Raw genomic sequence first — 18,982 nt, 5'->3', positions numbered from 1 at the left:
AGTGAACTCCTTCCTAATGTGAAATTGGAATCTTTCATCGGTATTCGAATATACCAGATACCAGATTTAAGCTTCTCGTGTGATAGGGTTACTAGGTATACCCACTTTGTTTAATCAGCGGAAAAATATCCATTTACCAGTCAAAAGAAAGGAGACGCATATGAGTGTTGTAGTTAAGCCTTCCAAGGACAAATTTTGTAGTTTTATACTCATCTTTAATCTTGGTAGAATGACCAATTGATACAGGAGAATATGTATGTCCGTTGTGCAAAAGTACAATTTTTAGGATTGACAAACTTTTTTTGACAAACAAATATTTCGCATCATGTCATGTTAATATTGATGAATGACTGAGAAGGATATGAGGGTTCTTCGTAGCCAATTAGTTATTTATGCGCAACATAAAATTAGAAAAGACTACGATTTTCTTCCTACAAAGTGAAATATTTGGGGGCAACTACAGTAATTTTGGGCTTTAAGGGTATAAATATCTTCTGACTATGAGCCAATCTGATAAAAAAAACTAATTAGATATTCGTAATTAGCAACCTTAAAAACCCCAGAAACGGCTCCCAGATGTTCTGCCTAAAAAATAAATTTTCATTTTGTTGACCAGTGTTATTTATAAGCCAGGTATCAACATCAAGTTTGCAGGAAATTAGCTGAAATTATTTTATCGACAGAAAAAGTTCATTTTAGCCAGAAGCCCATCTGCGGACAAGTAATTCGAGCTTGATTTGCGGACAGCATCGACTGATTCATGACACATTCCCTTCCACTTTCGACCAGCACCGAGTCTTGCACATCAGCACCACCTCACCTGTTCGGAAATCTGCCGATCCGACTCACGACCGATCTTCTCGCCAGAACCCTTCTCCAGCTCCTTTTCGAGTTTGGCGCTCTTCTCCTTGCTCTGTTTCAGTTGGACGCGCAGGCCGTGAACAATTTTCTTGGCTTTCTCCATTTGCGCCTGGTGCTTGGATGTCTGAGCGCAAAGTTTTCGACGTAAATAAGCCGGGTGTTTGCTAATATCGGCTGATACGGTTATGCCGTGACGTTTGAATTTGAGAATAGTCGGGATGGTCAGTCGCGAAGTACTACTAAGTATTACTAATATTCTGCTTCTAATTGAAGAAATTCTTGCAAATCGTTACTCTACTTGTAATTGCGCAGAAGTTTAGGTTTCTTTTACATCCACGTGACTACCAATGCTACCTACCTAACCACTTCTAGGAATAATGGGTACATTTGAGGACTCGCATGTCGCGACAACTTTACTTACTGCGTCTTGCGATTCGTTCAGCATGTCATTGAGTTTGGCGACTTCCAAAGAGAGTTCGTTCTCCTTCTCGTTGGACGTCGACAAGTTCAGCAGCGACGATTCCAGGTCGGCTCTCGTATTGTTGAGCTGTGACCGAGAAAAATTTCCATGATTTTTGATTGGCAAAACACAGACGGTAGATTGGTCGGGTAGGTATCACACGGGTGAACGCAAAATGCTATAGGACACACCTGAAATTCCAGATCGGAACAAGTCTTCATCCAGGCCTCTTCCTTCGCTTCATCCATTTTCCTTTTATTTGTTATCTGCTCCATAGTGACCCGGTTTTCTTCCACCAGCGAGTTCAGAGCCCCCAGGTCCTCGGCGTGCTTTCGCGTAAGCTCTGGAAATTCAGTTTTCAAAGTCAAACCGGAAATTTTGTGTTGACCAGTGAATCGGCTATTACTATCGCCCAACTTTGCGAACTCCAAGTTAGAAAAAGAATCGGCGGGATAACAAAAAGAAATTCACAGAACCGACCTTCTAATTTAAGCTCATGTTCCTTGCGGACGGACTCGAATTCGTTTTCCAGTTCCGAGCAAGTCTCTTTTAAGGCGTTTTGCTCTTTTATAGCCTCGGACAAGTTCTTTTCCAGAGCGCTCTTCTCCGTTTCGAGATTTTTGATGTGTTCGTCTCGCTCTTCCACACTCGAGTTCAACATGGAGTCCATTTCCTTCACCTGAACGATCAGCGACAGTTTACTTGAAGTACAGCCAGTAATTGCCTGATGAGTGCAAATACGAAATAACGAACAATTTATGGCTTTAAAAAGGTAAATAAGCAAATAAAACATGGTTCTGGATTCCGTATTCATCTTACTAGCATAAATAAAGGTGGGTTGTTACATGCCTTTCGCTAAGTAGTTTACCAGTCGGTATAACATCACAACACAACAACAAAACTATTTCCATGATACAAATTTGGTTAACGGCATTTACCGACACTCCCACCCGATGAGAGCCATTTGAAAAGCTTAGAGTGGAATAAATTTGTCAATACTAATATATTCAATTGAATAGTATATTCATATTGAACTGAGCTAGTAGAGAATTGGAAAGAACATTGTATATCAACAATCGTATCTCGAAATATGATGCCACCAGCATGTAGTGAGATCTCAAATAGGAGAGCGTTCAATGTGCTATTTTAAGATGGTACACAGACTCCTTTTGTTGACAAAGTTTGGGCCGATGTATTTTCATAAAGGTCGACTCCAAGGCACACAGATGAAAGTGTGAGCAGCCCCTCCAGATGACACAAAATCTGTCCGTGTCGATACCTCTTGAAGCCTACATAAATAAACTAGAAACAAGTCTTCAATTTTTGAAAGGGCCATGTTCATAGAGAATGCAATTTCTTCTTGATCACCAGAAGAACACTTGGACCAATCGTAAGCAGACGTTTAACCTCCTTGTGGTAAGGTCTATCTATTTCGTTAGGAGACAAAAGCATTCAGAGATCAGCAAATATCATCCGTACCTGCCGTTGACTTTCTTCGCTCAGCTGGTCTCGCAATTTCCGCACCTCGCTGTTACTCATCGTCAGGGCTTCATCAAGTTTCATTACGAGGTTCTCTTTTTCGGACGCCTTTTCGGAAGCCTCGCTCAAACTACGTCGCAAAGTTGAGTTTTCCTGCTCGAATTCTCGTAACTTGGCTGACGCTTGCTCCGTTCTCTCGGTCAGAAGGCTGCAAGAGTGATTACATGAATGAAAAAGCCTAAATCAGGAACTTATCAGCTTGAGATCCCATTGTCTTGATGGCTTGACCACGGACAAGAGGATTTACAGTTGCAAAATCTAAACTTACATTTCAGCTTTCTATCATTGAGTAAATATCAGGTCATCTCCATACCCGATAGCCTAAATACCATATTAATTTATCATGATCCGCAAAAAATGTAGATCAAAATCTGGCTCAGTTCCCATATTCAACTTATTCAAGGCCAAACTCTGATAAGTAGTTGACACTGAAGGAAACTACTGAACAAACTCGGTTCAAACCGAAAAAGTGTGCCTATCCATCCATTTATCAATTATTTTATCTCTATATGCCGCAAGATAAAAACATAAGTAAGCTCAATGACAGATGCAAAAGCATTGAAACAAGCCTCACTCAATTCGAGCTATGAATGTGAAAAATCGCATAGATACACCTTGAATTGACAGGTTACAGGAAGATAATTAATTACAGGTTAACTGAATGAATCATCACAAGATTAGCATTGAGAGGTCTACGTTGGACCGGCTCAAATAACAAATTTAATGATGAGTTATAAATATCCACGCTATAAACGTCCACATACTTTACGGTACTCTGAAGGTCATCGCAAAGTCTGCTTTTTTCTTGCGCCTCTTTTTCCCATTTCTCACCCTAAAATTCATCTCGTATTATCGTTCACGTATGTTGTCCGGAAAACGTCAACCGCCTACCGTTTCTTGCAGTTCGATTGCCTTTTCCTTTTCGTCAAACAGCTCGTTCTGAGCCGTCTCTTTTTCTATGCCGAGAAGCGCCGCCGCATCCCGCAACTTTGCGATATCCTCCTGGAGGGAATCGATCTTAGATTGGTGGTGAGAGTTTGCCTCTTCGAATTGACGCTCCAGGTGCGACGCGAGAGCTTCGATCTCGTTTTTCTGGCGGAGATAATTGCAAATTAGTTAATTCACAATGTATATGGGATGAAAAACCTATCGTTCAAGTTCGAGATCAGTCGCAGAGAGGAAGTGGTACGGAGAAGAATTCTGACATGTTGACACGGTGAAAAAGATGCTTTTTTTGCACGCACGAATACAAACTAAACACTCATCCTGGTGACAAATGGTACAGAACTCAGGATAGGCAAAATTGCGGACATACTATTGGACTCTTGTTCAACTAATAGAATAGTAAACCCTGTGTGAGAGTCCAGCAAGAAGGACAAGATATCTTGATTTAGAAGTAGGCCTACATATGTTTCGTGTGACTATAGATTTTCAAGTCTTTGGACGCACCTAAAAAGACTAATGTAGCTGCAGTAAAGTCACATCTGATTGAAGAAAATATTCAATCGAAAGCTACCTATCAATTTCACAATCCCACTATTTCAGATTACACCACAATTCTCATGGATTTATAAGTCCACAATAATCAACTAATGCCTATGACCGGTTGCTTATCCGGATTGCTATATCAACATCGACTTAGGTTCGCAGGCTATATTCAGGGTTGAAATCTTGCAAATAAGGGGAATAAGGGCTAAATGTACTTATGGTTTTATGCCATGCAATAACAAACTTTATAATGTGATTGATTAGCACTTGCGAAAAAGTGGAAGTGAAATCAAGACATGCCCGTACAGCCGTAAGTGTTAGACTGTTAGTAGATAATGCAGAAAAACACGTGCAAATCTTCACCTGCGACTCATGCAATTGTTGAAGTCTCAGGTATTCCTCAGACACCGAACTCAACTCAGACTTAAGACGGCTCTCAGACAGACCAAAATCGATCTGTGATAAAGAGTGGAGCGCATCGTCAAAAGTGCAACATGCCCCTATCATATAATCTGAAAATCTCGTGCGCCAACACCAAATAGTTAACTTTAAAATGAGAACCAGTAAGTGTAGCAGCGTTAACCAAAATTAGCAATTTCTTAGGACAAAATAAAACTTGAGCAACCAATTTTTGAATTTTCTAGTCAAGTCCAGTCAAAACTTAACAACCGGCTTGATGGTCGCCGAAATCACTTCTAAATTCTAAGCGGGCCTTTGCTCATCGTCTAGGCCTGTCCTTATGCAAGGTTTCTTACTCATAACACAGTCATTCGCTTGTAGGTCAAATTCCTTTTTACCAATGAAAATTTCAGGGTGTGCAATTTGTTTCAATGTTAAAATACATCAAAAACACTTTTCTTCGAAAAACATTCCTCATGTAGGCTGCCGTACATGCACTGAATACAATTCTCATAACTTTCTTCACACACTTTCAGCCCACATATGGAACAGAAAATATCCAAAGTAAGGGTTACATGCATGATCAATCGTAAAGAAAACGTGTAATGCACCGTTAATCAATAGCATGCCAAAATCCCCCGTGCATCAATCTCCTTACCTTCGCCTTCTCGAATTTTTCGTTTTCGATCAACAATTGCTCGTGGAAGCTTTCTTCTTTGACCTGCACCAGCTGCTGCATGCTGGCCAACTCCTCTTGGACGTTGAATTGTTGATTCTCCCGCTGTTCGCAGAGTTCCTTCAGATTCGTCAACTGAAACCGAACAACTTGGATCAGGAATTATGCCTCCGTCGGTTCGCTAAACCATACCACACTAACAGTACACGCCATGCAGACTTGACAAGGAACTGATTCAAAAGCTACGTATATCAACATATTATATAGGTATTCTGAAAAGGGATTTGAAGGAAAACGGTAATTGTGGAAATAAATGAAATACTACTGAGCACACAAACTTGAAACAAAGTCAAGCATTCCTGGTATAACCCTAAAATTCTAATTTCCAATCGGCTGGATTCCATTCTGCCAACGACATTGGCTACAGGTCTGCATATCCTAGAAAACAAATTCTTCATGACAAATTCAGATTGGCAGTTCCCACTTCCCATTATTTGAGTATAGCTGGGCAAATTGAATACCCAACCTATTCGATTCTGAGTCAAGTCCAGTAATTGAGTACCACTCAGGCAATCACTGTCATTGAATAGTATATTCATATTGAAATGAAGTCGAGTATTTCTGCTGACACTCGTCAGGGGTAATCGTCAGCAGAGCAACTAACTGAGAACTGGAAAGAACATTGCAGTTCAACAATCGTGTCACAAAATATGACATGGTGCTCTCTCCGCCTCGATTATTCGAAATTTTATGCCGGTGATGTCATATTTTGTGATAGGATTGTTGAATTCTCTACTAGTTGCTGACGATTACCCCTGACGGGTGTCAGCCGAAAATATTCAGGTTCATTTCAATATGAATATATTATTCAATTTTATATTGAAGTTCTGTACCTCCAAGAAGCTCTTCAATCACTGTCATGTTTTACATCATAAGAACCAATTTCAAGGTTGAAATAAGTACCATTCATAAGACATAAACTGAATAATGTCACATACACTTAGAGTATAATGAATGTTTTCATATTTGTTACGATAACGACAAGATAATATTAATCGACGCTGAAAAATGCCGTGTCTCTGCAAATATGCGTTGCGTCGGGCGTCATGCTACGTGTTTTGGATGTGGCAATGAAGCTTATCAAAATTAAAGGCTTCAGTAGCAGGAAGATACTGTTCAAATAGTAATTCCCAAGCAAAATTGTGCTCAGCCCTATGATTGAGAAATCATCCCGCACCGCGTAAAGACGAATCAACACTAGAAAGTATACCTCGTCGTCTTTCGCTTCTATCGTTTTCGAGAGAGAGGAAATCGCCTGCGCCGATCTCTCCAACTGTTCGCGCAGCGAGAGCAATTCGTTTTCCGTGCCGGTCAATCTGCTTTCGTTTTCCAGCGCTTTCCGCTGATGCGATTCCTGGACCTTGGAGTTTTCTCTCGATATCCTGTCGAGCTCGGCGTTCTTATCGAGCACATCCGACTGCAGCGAGTCCACCTAACGATAAACGATATTTGTATAAAATCAAAGAAGGTGGCGAGTAACTAAGTATAATTATTATTCAGGATAGTCAACTAAGGTTTGTACACATCCAACTTGCATTACTTACTTAGATTATGTCATTAGACTACTCCCACTAATGCGTAAGACCTTTTACTTTTTCACTGCTGATTTCTCAAAGTAAAAAATGGTTTTCACTTTCATGAGTGGAATTGGCGGAACAATAGGGCGAAATATCCATGTATAACGGCAACTGAATATTTTTTGTTAATCATGAAGATGCACTCTACAATTTCGAACGCCAACTCGGGCTAACTGCTAAAAGAATGCGACCTACTTTACAGGAACCGTTTTCAGGTCTTGGTTTTTCAATTCCACTTGAAGTAGTTTTAACGTGTCATAATTATCGCTACTTCTACTTGTAATAGTAGAAATGTAGATTGAGTAGGCCCTACGAACGTTGATATGTCATGAAAATGACACCGCACATATGATAACTGTGAAATAAGTTGTATTTTAGCTGTACTGGAAGGCTGCCGACCATGTAGATGTTTAATCTGAATTTGAACTGCTGATACCCGGTCCATTTATTCCAAATAAAAAGCAGAACGAATCGAAAATCTTCACCACACTAGATTCGTGACTCAAACCAAGGATTTTTCTTGCTAATTTGAGTTGTATTTGCTCCAAAATTCAATAGCATGAACTCATTTCATTCACACTGAAAGCCTTTATACAAATTTCACAGTCATTATCAAAATGTTTACATATTGGGTACTTAATTTATAGTCGCAAACATGGGGAAAATTTGGTATTTTCGGAGGATTAATTTGCCATCAGATTGCGGCTGAAATGGCCCACCATCGCCATTGCTTTCACTAATGGAAAACAATTACTAAGATGAATGAACCAACACCGCCTCGACACATATCGTCTGAAAAATCCGCAAGTAGTCTCACCTTACTCATAAGCTCTTGGATCGTACTTTCCTTCGTGCTATTCCCATTTTCCAACTGTGATATATAGTCGGAAAGCTCCTTGGCTTTGGCGGCAGCCTTTTCCTTCTCGCCTTCCAGTTCGGAAATGAGAGCGAGTTCAGCTTCATGCTGCCGTATCAGCGTTTGTAACTTGCCGACCTGAACGAAGATTCAATTGAAAACGTGTACCGGTGGCACAGAAATGAAATTAAGGTATCTCAATATGTATCGCGAAATACTTTGCTATATGAGTCAACAAGTTATATTTTCATTTAAATTGATTATTCTCACAACAATAATAACGGAGTACGGTCAAAATCCCATGAAATTACCAATCATCAGAAAAAACACCTTTATAATCTCCTGGTAAAAAATGACAAGTCAATAAAACGGCCTAATTTCGAACATAAAATCAGCACCTTTTCCGATTGAGCGTTCAATCGTTCTTCCAAATCGCTGCATACCGAATTACGTTCCTCCACCGTTTGAAGGAGGGATTCAATTTCTTGTCTTTTGCTTTCGGCGTCATCTTTTAGCAGAGATATTTCCTGGAATAAAACGACACGGGTATACGATGTAATGCGGAAAAAGTAAGCTCTCATCATTGTCCCCATTCGAAAGTCACAGGTAGAGAATAATGCAGTGCCCATGTTAAAATATATGCATTGATTGAAGCACGATACCTCATCTCTCTCTCGAAGTAAGCTTTTTAATTTTCCTGTATCGTCAGTGTGTTGGTGGTTTAGTACTTCGATTTGTTCCATGGCTTGGTCGAGGTCTTGCTGCAGCATAGATGCAGCGTGGCCGAGCTTTTCGTTCTAGTTGCAAAATAGTGGATTATGAAAAAAGTATAAAAATCTTAGAAAGAAAATTTCTTGGCACAGAACGGTTTCAAATCGATCTCTCAAAACTCAGACTCTTATGTCCGTCAACATACCCAAAACAAAATACAGCTCTGCTAATCAATCAAGAAACACAGCAATTATAAAAATTTGAACTATAATTTGAGATGATGAAGCACGCATTTTGCCTCTGATTGATTTCACTGCCAAAAAATCAACTCCTTCTGTACAGCCAAAATATGCTGGGAAGATGATATCAATAAGATGTGTGTAATCACCGGGCCAGTTGCGATAAAACAGTTAATGAATACAATCGCAGAAAATTTCACCCCAAATAGTTTCTATTCTCCCAATCGTGACCAAGGATGCCGTCACCCACCTGTTCATCCAAAATAAGATTGCGGTCTTGCGTTTTCTTGGAAAGCGACTTCACTTCTCTCAATTCAACTTCGAGCTCATGTCTGCTAGTTTCTTGAGATTCCAAGGTATCGTTCAACGACTGAAGAATAAAGAATCGTGTAGCCTACAGATAGAAATTGCTTACAAACACAGGAACTGACATAAGTGTATCTGAAATATTCTGAATAATGAATGCCAGTGTCAATTATATCAACTAAAAGTCAAAATACATATGAAATAGAAAACCACTCGTATAGCAGCCATAAATGTATATTTCATGAGCTTTCAATTATACTTGAAGGACACATTACGCGAAGAAATCATTACCTTGTTTTTATCTTGCAACTGGACACACTTCTCATCCAAGTTCGCAAGCGATCTTTGCTGGAGGTCGGAGGATTTCGATACCTTATTCAATTGCTCGTTAACTCGGCTTAAATCCCGTCTCTGTTCACTGATCACAGAATCGAGTTGTTGACATTCCGTTTCTTTTTCTTGCAAGCTGATAGATAACATGGTGAAAAAGTAATGTGAGAGACTCTTGGAGGTAAAGAACTTAAATATACAATTGAATAGTGTATTCATATCAAAATAAACCCGAACATTTTCGGATGACACTCGTGAGGGGTAATCGTCAGCAACTAGTTGAGAATTGGAAAAACATTGTAAATCAACAATCGCATCACCAAAAACGGTAGGAAATTTCGAATAATCGAAGCGAAGAGATCGCTTAAGCTCAATGTGCTATTTTTATATGGTACACAAGTTTGTGTCAGCCGAATATGTTCGCGTTTATTTCAAAATGAATATACTATTCAATTGAAAAATTAATGACACAAAATGGGTGTCTAAGTACAGTACATGAATATTTCTGCTCATGGCAGCTTTACAGTTTCCATGGTGTTATCGTTGTATTTACTGTAAATTCAATGACACATCAATATGTTATCCCCACAATAAATGGTAGTGAAGATATCAGAAATGGTAGTAAGAAAGTACTTCTACTTTTTCTACTGTGACGTTACTTACTCATGTGGTTGTTTTTGACTACTTATACTTAGCATAATTAAGGCAAAACTACATTTTACAATTCTAATTTTGTAAAGTGGAAGGTAGTTGGGGGACATATTTACATCACCGTTACGAGGGAGATTGTCATAGTAATGAAGGAAAAAGCTCGCGCATCATGGTAACTGAATTTATTTTCGATAATTGCACCTAGTGCCATACTGGTCATTTAGCAAAGATGCACCTTACAATCTCGGAATAAGTCACCCCCTCAACTGCTTAGAGTATTCGACAATACAACCAATTCTTCTTCCTTTAAACTACTTTTCAGATCATCATTTTCTACCTCCATTTGAAGTAGTCCTGGATATTGCTACTTCTACTTGTACATAAGTATAAATTTAGGATGTTACTTCTACCTCTACTTCTGCTTAAGTACAATCACTGACTACTTTGATCACCTCTGGCAGATACTTGCACGCTACCACGGAAAGAAAGTGTAAACCTAGCTGTATATAACTAAAAGAGAAGTGCGGGTTGCCATAGCCTTTCATTATATAATAGTGAGCTGATGATGGCTTCTGATTGATGGAGATAAATTCCATGACACATTACCACTAATACTGAGCAATGAATGAAAATATCCTATTAATGCAATAGAGAAGAAGTTGCGGGCAACATTCATACGGTAAGTATGAGAGTTGTTGGAAAAGGGGGAGTGAATGTGCTAGGATATAGATGATTTAAACTGGTAGTGCAGATGCATAAAGCGTAGGTATACAATACATACAGATACAGGTATAAATTTCTCACCTCTTCAGTACTTCCTCAAACTCGGAAGTTTGTTTTTTTAGTGATTCTACCAATCGGTCTTTTTCTGCAGTTAATCTGGAATTGAAATATAGCATGTCATTGTCATATATTATATTTGCAGTTTCTGTTTCACTTAAACACTGAAGTGAAAAGGTCAAGGTTAGCATATGGTTAATCCTGAGGTGGAATGTGCAGATTTTTTTGGTTAAATCAACAGAACCACTGAATTTGCCCACAGAAGTAAGTTTCATAAATTGAAGGCATCACTATAATTATATTTTGCATAAGAAAATACCCAAATTTACACCAAAATTTGACAGTCTGACTGTTGTTATCACTACAGCTTTCATGCATAGCGCTGATGAGTAAAGTTCATAATTCAAGACTACAACATGCTTACATTTTTTATTCACTGGAATTTCTACCTAGCTATTAACACATATTACTAGTGTGTAGTAGTGAAAAGATATGGAGTCGATTTCATTTTGACCAAGAGGTTAAACATATCTTGTTGCGCTGGCACTAAAGACACTGCCTTATTACAATTAGAATTCATCACAAAATCATAACAAATTCTCAGCTAATCGCACAGTACCAGGAAACATGATGATTTGGCCTTTCTTCCGATAATAACATATCTACCTAACTAGCTGGCTGTAAGTACGGCAACTTGCCATGTGCGCGCCACCTCTATAGCTTATTTCTAAGATTAGGAAATGTCAATAAAGCTAGCGGTTTGTTTTGCGTTTGGCGTCTGTAGACGTGTCGAGTATTGGAAAAGGAGAGAGCCTTCATGCTTGCAATAAACAATGGCCCTCGGGCGAAGACATGCGGCAAAAGAATAGCGGCCGACCGGTTCAACATACTCGTATAAATGCACTTGCAGGCGGCGACAAGCAGGTGCACTTTAGTACCATAATACACGGGCAAGAAAGCGCAATTCATTAGTTATTATGTCAAGTGTGATAGCAATCCTGAACGTAGTGCCGTCGCGCGTTTATACGAGGTCTACTTATTGCGTGAACGATATAATTTGATAGCTATCTAATACAAGCAGTAGCCGCGATTTTACTGACAACGTCTACGTCTGGGCTGCCTGTGTTTATATAAATGAAATATAACTGGCTGCGCAAAAGGCCCGTTTATAGCGATGAAATACAACTGGGCTTGTTTATACCATTGAAATATAACCGGGCAGCGCAAAATGCCTGTTTGCAGAGATGAAATATAACGTGGCTGCGTAAAAGGCCTGTTTATAGCGATGAGATATAATATCAACACCGAAAATCGCTCGGCGATGTGCGAGCCTTCGACACGCCCGTCGCGTGCATTTCTGCTTCCTGTTCAGCGCGAACGTCTTCATTTGCGATTGCAGATAAAAGCTTAGCGAGCTTCATTTGTTTCGTACCAAATCTTGTGCATTCATTCGCCCGTTCTAATTTCACATATTTGTGCGCGGAGCCTCCGTAACCGTAACTTGGACAGTTAAGTAATCCTAGTTAGAGCGATATGATGGTAATCTAATTCTAATCTCATTTGTGAAATGTTTCTATGCTGTAATGTTAATTCTATTCTTATATGTGGTTTTCCTGAAAATGCTAGAGGAAACTAGCCAATCCCGGCGTACAGAAATTAGCCATTCTCGTGATTATGAGATTGAAATATAAATTGGATACGTAACCAGTGATCAATGATCATTGATCAATTGATCATCGAACATGCCAGCTACTCGGCCAGGCAGTCATAAAAACAAAACCTCGATACGGCATCATGAATCTGTTGAAGTTACATGAAGCCCGGCGAGGCACAAACGATCTGACTTCTTCGTATACATTCCCATTGTACCGCTATCTTGTGGTGTGGCAACAAACGAAGAGGATGATGCCGTTTTAACTCGGACTTCCGTCCAAACTTCAGGCGAGCGTGGAGCGTGTAGGTTACTGTTTTGCCTGTACTCGGGCGTAGTTAGCGTGATCCAAACATTCGATGCACTTGAACGCAAGCTGGAACGCAAGTTCGACTACGAAATGCGTCGACGGCGCACACGACCCATTGTAATAGAAGTTAGTGTGCGGACCGTATGGAACGACAATGCGACATGTTCGAGCCAGACTTGACTTTTAGAACCGGTTCGATACGGTTCCGGCGGACCCGACAAGCTAGGAAAACCGTGTAAGCCTGGATTTGCGAGCGCATTGCAGAGGCTTATTGCTCACCCGATAAAAGAGCGCACTCACAAGGAACGGAAAGAGCCGCGCAATATAAACCAACATCGCAAAAGGAACTGTGAAATCGGGCACTGGGCCGAGGTGGATGCCAGTTTGAGAGACCACTACTGCATCCGCAACTGGTCGTTCGGAATCCTCCTATCTGTCCATTACATCGCATTGCGTTTTATCGCATTGTACATTGTGTGTGTCTCGTTCAGATGAAATATAATCTGGCGATTATTATTGATGTCTCAAACCAGCAGCCTGTTGTACTCGATTTCAAACCAAGATTAGCCTCAAGCCTTGAGGCTCAAGGCCCCGCCTTGCGCTTCGGCACATCGCTACGGGCAACTTCGCGATAACCCCAATTGAACGAATTCATATCCGATGGTCGCATATGATGTAAATAGCGGATCGACTTTGCCTGCAGCTCTTGTTGGAACCTGCCTCCTACTGGGGCCTACGAATATCGTAGGCCCCGCTCCTACTCATTTTATGATATCTTCCCCATTTCCCATGGGTTTTACACTGTGTGCCGCGTGCGAACTACAAATCGCATATGAACAATTGAACATGTTTTATACTTCCGTCAAGATCATGGTACAGGGTGTTTTACTGCTAGACCTTCCCAAGTCACTTCAGCCACTGCCTTGCCTGAATTTTACATGTATCGCAATCCTTATGCTTTTTAAACGGGTGAAATTACATAGCGCAGTTGCTGATGAGCCTTTGCAGCTGATAGTTACGAGCTCACGACTGAAGATATCAAACGAAAACCTACGTACTAGAAAACATGATATCGACCGTACTTCCGAATACTAAGCTGTCTTCCCTTACCTTGTACCAAGACAAATATGTATGCCAAAGTAATCAAAGTAATCAGTGGTCAAAGTAGTCATTGTTGACACTCAAGTACAAGCATAGTCGTAAACTTCTGGACTACTTAATTAAGCAGAAAAAGCGATATTCAAGGAATGCCAAAACTATTTCAAGTTGAAAACAGAAGTCAGGAAAAGTATTTAAGTGGTTTGATGAAGTTGGAGGCTATTTTGTTAACCAGTGACGGTTTATAAAATTCCAAGATGCATATAAGTCGTCTAATTCCCCTCGACTGCTTTGAAAAAGTAGAAGTACTTCTTTACTGACCACTTCTGAAAATATCTAAACCAGTGGTTCCCAACCTTTTTCGACCCATCGCCCCCTTTTCAAGCTCAACACCGATCATCGCCCCCCAAATTTTGTGTACCGAAAAATGGGCATACAAACTGTAATCACCGGCGGGTTAACTAAAAAAAAAAGGTCAACTTATCGGCTCGATGTCGAATTTCACACTTTCGCAACTAAATTTCCGTGCGTTGACTAAAAAAAAAAAAAAAAAAAAAAAAAAAAAAGGTCCACCGTTTTGACTCGTCATTGCCCCCCTATCGCCCCTTTCGCCCCCTTTGTCCATTTTCGCCCCCCTAGACCGCCAAATCGCCCACGTTGGGAACCACTGATCTAAACAAATATATTCAGATTCAGAAGCCGCCCTACCGCTGACCAGTTATAGAGAAGATTAGACAAATGTCTTTCTGAACAGCTATGGAACATTCTCCGACGACCGACATGTCTACGAATCGTATGAGTCCATATCCCGACGACCACATATACAACAACGTCTGCACAAACAATTCAGTAGAAACTCAAAAAGTCTCCCCAACGACTACAAAAAATAGATAGTGGTTAGGTAGCTGATACGCAGAATTTAACACGCTATAATGATAACATCGAGAACCAATAGTAAAGAAGCACTTCTTTTGCCCTGCTGACTACCCCGTGCACCTGTAAATTGACTAACAATGAAGTTTGACTTCGGTGGCACAAAAGACATGGATTCCGGCAAAAATACATCAAATCAATTCAACATCGAGAGAGGTGTTTTACACCCAGTTTTCTGAATCATGTACGACACAACATATACTCAACTAAATTGAAAAATGATCTTTCATCTTTGAATGTGGTCTACCTAAATCCATCTCACCGGTAACATTTCGTCACCTTGACAGCTTGTATGCTAAATTTACCCTCCCTCTAAAACCAAGCATTTTCAAAACACGACATTCCATTGTCAGAATTTTGTTCTGCCGCACTCAACGCACGTACATCAACTGTGACAATCCTATGCCTGAAGCTGGGGATCGCGAGAGCCTGAGTATACACCTTGACTTCGGAAAATGAAAGAGACTTGCAAAAATTTACCTTTCGACTTTCTCACTCAAAGCAGTGGCCACACGTTGGTGCTCGAGAGCCTGCTGCTCCTGCTCATTTGCAAGTTCCGCCAATTGAGATTGCAAATATTCCAAACCCTGCAAACAACAACTGTAAAAGGGACAGTCATTTGTGTTAAAGCAATACGTTACAAACCCCCTTGTGCGTTGATCCTGAGAGAGACGAAACAAGTTGAGAATCCGGGCCTTCTTGAAAATCGTGCGAATTGTCTAAGCACCAATCGTGTATGGGTTCAGTTACTTATTCCACAGAACCGATTAAGTTCCTCACCTCTGCTTATCCTTCTCAGCAGCGCCGCCTCGTGTTGGGCATTGTCTCTCTCATGTTGCACGTTGTCGAGTTTTTTCCTTGCCTCTTCCAGTTCCGATTCCACGGAAGCTTGACGCTGCAGTGGATATCATTTGTGAAAATTACGATCAACGACTAGGACACAGTGGAGTTCTCCGAGCATAATTCAACTACAAGTAATGACATCGAAGTGCGTTAAATCCATTGCAATATGAGGTAAAATATGTATTCAAGTTATGTTACTGGATATGACTTTGGTAACATAAATACTTCGTAGGTGCTTAAAGACCAAATATTTTGGTTAACAAAACCTGATCATATATCATATAACGCATTGCCACATCATCCGTGTTGTAAGCAGCCAGTGGAAGTTTTTCACACTGTACTGTAACGAAGGGAAGCTTATGATAGGGAAAAAATATCTCTTGATGCTATTTACATTTGAAAGTTGAAATGGCGTCACCATATTTCAGGTTAGGATCCCATTGCTACCAGGAGTCGTCTAGCTATTCTCACACAAAGTCGACCAGAATCTGATACCCAAGGCTTACCGAGATATATATAGGTATAGAGGTACCTACCGAGGTACAGAGTATGGAAACACCCGGGGCCTATGATAACTTATCGTAGGCCAAGAAACACCGTTTGCGTAATCGCACACAGAAGCAAATACATTTAGCCAGGCGGCTGTATTTTAAAGATAAAATTTGATGTACTATACCAGTGGTTCTCAACCGGGGGTCCGCGTAGGGGTCCGCGAAGCAATTTCAGGGGGTCCGCGAGACCTCTAAATTTTTAAAATGGTTGATAACGTAATTTTTATTTTATTTATTAATTTGAGAAAGCATGAGGCAGTTTCGCACCACAACTGCTAAAACCTCATGACTCATATCATCATAATAATCGTTTGACATGAACTATCGTAGTGTGGAAATTCATTTTCATTGCCAATTTTCCAATAACTTGCCGATACAAAGATATTGCTGTTTAGAGACGTTTTGTTGGGGTTTGTTGACAAAATAAAATATGGAGATAGTAAGGTCAATCAGGGGGACTTCGTTATGTCTTCTCGATTTGAAGTTGTCAGTCTCATCAAATTAGTGAACAGTCTTTTGAAATGAAAATTTCCGAAGTATTCCCCAATTTGTACCAATGCAGGGATTAAAACCTCGCCACGAAATCCATTTTATCCTGCGATAGACATAACCACTATTTGAACAGCTTCTTGGAGGTACAGAACTTTTTTTTGTATACTATCTTCTTTACTTTTATTCAGTGTGCATGCCTATCCTCTTTACATCGCCTAGGCCAAGGTGGGTGTCCGATTCCATAGACAACTCCTAGTCGCTTCGACATCTTCCTTTCTTTTCATTGTATCGCATTTTTTGTGGTGTATTGAACTGATAAAATTGCTCATAAACCAATGATGATGAACTTCAATACAATTGCATAGTATATTCATATTGAAATGAACCCGAATATTGTCGGCTGACAGTCGTCATAAATCGGACGATGCTGCTTTTGAAACTCGACTATCAGATTTGGCGCATTCTTATTGCGGATGTCCTATCTACAAAGCTGTTTTTTGATGAACAAGGAGTGTTTCGTTGCGATCAAAGCATTACGCTCCAACCTTGAAATTTATATCACCAGTTATATTGGTATGCAGCCTTGTCTTGTTAATGTTCAATTGTTCATGGTCGAAAATGTTTGCCCGTAAATATATTGTAGACCCGAACAGAACAAGTCGTTTCATGACAGTCTTTCTCAGGTAGGAAAACATGGTTCCATTATTTGGCGCATAAAATGTGTCTATACTATTAGATTAGGCTTTCACTTTGACGGTAGGAACTCTCTGCGGGCCGATCAAAATGCCGTTGCGGGCGGGATCCGACCCGCGGTTCGTATGTTGCCCGTCCCTGCGCTAAATGCTGGACGTTATATGTTCATAAAATATATGTTTTTTTCATTTTGGTGCCATAAATGTTGCGATCACACCAAAAGTATCGTCGGAAGCGTTGTGCGTTGTGGTTGTGGTTTTCGGCCCTCCTCATTCATATCGAAACGAGGACGCGGATATTCAATACACGACCATGTACTTCAAGAAATACAGCAGCAAAATTAGCTTTGAAATAATAAAAGTCTACCAATTTCTACATAAATAGCACGATGTTATTTTCCAGAAAAATTATGATTTTGTTGTTTATCACAAGCCTTACAATTCATATTTGCACAAGACAGATAATAGACCATAATAGAGCTAAAATTGAACTAAAACTTGCGGGGGTCCTCGAGGGTCCGCGAAGCCAAAAAGGTTGAGAACCACTGTACTATACAGTGAATTTAAAAAGTATTACACAGCGCAGTGCAAATACACCGGGGGGGGGGGGGGGGGGGCAATTACTACGAAGCAGCGTCATGCAAGGAACATCTTGATTAGAAGGAGATTAGTACAGCTCACAATTTGAAAGCTGAAAATTTAAGCACCATGTATAAATTATTAATTCATGCAGTCGGTTATCGTAAGGTCAACGCATCTACCTCCAAATAATCACAAACCAAACGCTCTACGTCTCCTTGCTTCGATTCGCTACCACCAACTACAACGTCGCAATTGAGCTGACGCGCAAAAGTTTGCAGGAGCTAGAAATCAACGAAAAGCTATAAAAGTTGCATTTCCAGAATCTAAAGTGCTCATTTGCAACACCAGTTATTATATGTACAAAGAAAACACAAATGATCTATACAGTGTACATCTATTTCCTCATGTTAGCCAAAATACGATAACACAGCAAGTTTGAGGCTCAATGCTCCAACAAATTATTATTATCATTGTATACTCCGTGGTGTGGACACGCATGCTCCGCATAACTCCCATATCAATGCCATAATGAAATTAGCATATCAAACCTAATAGGTTACATCAGGCATCATTATGATAACAATATAATACCAAATTTATGTTTAATCAAATACAATTGAAGGCATCCCACCATTTCCAGAGATTATACATTTATTTCTATGACAAATCTGTGTGGCTACAAGTCTCACCACAAAAGTGCCGATAAATTCAGTATGCCCCATGCTTTTCTGTCGTTTTACCTGATCGTGACGCACTTCCGTATCAACGACTTCTTCGCTAAGCGCAGGTATTCCCATCTCCGTCACAAGCCGGTGACTGGCTTGCAATTCGGAACGAAGGCTCGCGTACTGCGTCGACATCTACAATTTACACACGACACTGACACCGACAGCACAC

At 40.2% G+C, this 18,982-nt stretch overlaps 1 protein-coding gene across 5 annotated transcripts in view; it reads right to left on the bottom strand.

The window, feature by feature from the left end:
- LOC145444795 (uncharacterized) overlaps window positions 1–18,982 on the bottom strand; it is a 44,634-nt gene that overhangs the window by 11,193 nt on the left and 14,459 nt on the right. Inside the window, exons 14-34 of one of the 5 annotated variants that reach the window (XM_080322805.1) lie at window positions 18,826–18,945; window positions 18,265–18,366; window positions 15,706–15,820; window positions 15,571–15,644; window positions 15,406–15,512; window positions 10,958–11,032; window positions 9,464–9,638; window positions 9,117–9,236; window positions 8,579–8,713; window positions 8,315–8,443; window positions 7,878–8,054; window positions 6,694–6,915; window positions 5,406–5,558; window positions 4,712–4,804; window positions 3,752–3,952; window positions 3,625–3,692; window positions 2,801–3,008; window positions 1,802–2,000; window positions 1,513–1,664; window positions 1,283–1,408; window positions 821–985 (exon numbers count right to left, since the gene is read on the bottom strand). In XM_080322805.1, coding sequence (XP_080178931.1) covers window positions 821–985; window positions 1,283–1,408; window positions 1,513–1,664; window positions 1,802–2,000; window positions 2,801–3,008; window positions 3,625–3,692; window positions 3,752–3,952; window positions 4,712–4,804; window positions 5,406–5,558; window positions 6,694–6,915; window positions 7,878–8,054; window positions 8,315–8,443; window positions 8,579–8,713; window positions 9,117–9,236; window positions 9,464–9,638; window positions 10,958–11,032; window positions 15,406–15,512; window positions 15,571–15,644; window positions 15,706–15,820; window positions 18,265–18,366; window positions 18,826–18,945 — 2,916 coding nt within the window. The remainder of the gene's footprint in view (window positions 1–820; window positions 986–1,282; window positions 1,409–1,512; window positions 1,665–1,801; window positions 2,001–2,800; window positions 3,009–3,624; window positions 3,693–3,751; window positions 3,953–4,711; window positions 4,805–5,405; window positions 5,559–6,693; window positions 6,916–7,877; window positions 8,055–8,314; window positions 8,444–8,578; window positions 8,714–9,116; window positions 9,237–9,463; window positions 9,639–10,957; window positions 11,033–15,405; window positions 15,513–15,570; window positions 15,645–15,705; window positions 15,821–18,264; window positions 18,367–18,825; window positions 18,946–18,982) is intronic. The other 4 variants (XM_080322806.1, XM_080322807.1, XM_080322809.1 and 1 more) reach the window with 4 other exon arrangements.

The sequence above is a fragment of the Botryllus schlosseri genome, chromosome 8 (assembly GCF_051294905.1).
Source record: "Botryllus schlosseri isolate E-star chromosome 8, Bs_hap1, whole genome shotgun sequence".
Taxonomy (NCBI): domain Eukaryota; kingdom Metazoa; phylum Chordata; class Ascidiacea; order Stolidobranchia; family Styelidae; genus Botryllus; species Botryllus schlosseri.
The sequence above is the reverse complement of the archived record's forward strand: the minus strand, read 5'-3'. Positions and strand labels throughout refer to the sequence as shown.